The sequence below is a fragment of the Mirounga leonina genome, unplaced genomic scaffold (assembly GCF_011800145.1).
Source record: "Mirounga leonina isolate KUSES-001 unplaced genomic scaffold, KU_Mleo_1.0 Mir_171, whole genome shotgun sequence".
In the NCBI taxonomy this organism is placed as follows: Eukaryota; Metazoa; Chordata; class Mammalia; order Carnivora; family Phocidae; genus Mirounga; species Mirounga leonina.
The window spans coordinates 10,523,823-10,524,866 of NW_023270436.1; the positions used below are offsets into that span (position 1 = coordinate 10,523,823).

The 1,044-nt window shown below is 61.7% G+C and overlaps 1 protein-coding gene across 1 annotated transcript in view; it reads left to right on the forward strand.

The window, feature by feature from the left end:
- PLBD2 (phospholipase B domain containing 2) overlaps positions 1-1,044 on the forward strand; it is a 22,747-nt gene that overhangs the window by 9,229 nt on the left and 12,474 nt on the right. The window contains exon 3 of the mRNA XM_035017056.1: positions 670-828. Coding sequence (XP_034872947.1) covers positions 670-828 — 159 coding nt within the window. The remainder of the gene's footprint in view (positions 1-669; positions 829-1,044) is intronic.

Genomic DNA, 1,044 nt, shown 5'->3' on the forward strand with positions numbered 1-1,044 from the left:
TCCAGGCCAGGCCTGGCTGATCTTGGCCGGTTCCACGCATGCTTCCGCAGTCAGCTGGCTGGTCAGCGGGGGCAGCTGGGTGGCTTCGAACGGTCTCCTTCATGCATCTGGGGGTTGGCTGTCTGTCAGCCTGGGTGACGGGGCCGACGGGGCTGATGTTGAACATGCCCTGTCTTATTCATGTGACATCAGGCCGGGAGGTGTGGAAGGCCTCTCGACGGCTGGTTGAACCGGCCCGGCATTCACTTGTGCACGCGCATGTCAGTTGTGAGTTCTCTGCCGTGTCCTCGGGGCTTTGGACAGGACACGGTAGGGGCGCCAAAGTCGTAGTTTGTTGACCGACTGAATACATCCATAGTTTGGGGGTCTCCAGTAACAGAGGATGCTCAGTCTGGAGCAGACTTTGAATGCTAAAGGCTCTCAAAGGAGGGAGACATCCAGAAGCTTTGGGCCCTGATGGGACAAGAGTGGGTTGGGTGGGAGGGGCCTCGGGGGGACGAGAGCCAGCAGGAGCAAAGGTGCGGAGGGGCCTCACCAGGGCACCATGGTTCTCGGAGGCCTGGACGGGGTGAGAAGTGTGAGCCCGAGTGGGGAGCCAGCGGGGTCCTCGGTGAGGAGAGCAGCCTGGTTACCCCGCCCCGACCCTCGCCCACCTCGCCTGCCCCGCAGCTCATCTACATGCACTGGATGAACACGGTGGTGAATTACTGTGGCCCCTTCGAGTATGAAGTCGGTTACTGCGAGAAGCTCAAGAGCTTCCTGGAGACCAACCTGGAGTGGATGCAGGAGGAGATGGAGCTGAACAAGGGCTCTGCTTACTGGCATCAGGTGGGTGTGGCCCCCATGCTCTGTGGGAGGGGCGCGGGCTGGGTCTGCTCTGGGGACCTGCCACTGCTGTGGCTTCTGCTCGCCAGCTGCCTGTCTCCCAGCCCTCTTCACCAGCCCTTTCCCCCTCCCTCCCTCCCTCCCTCTCTCCTTCATCCATCTACCCATCCACCCATCCATCCATCAGTCCTTCCTCTCTCCGTGGCCATCCACCCACCC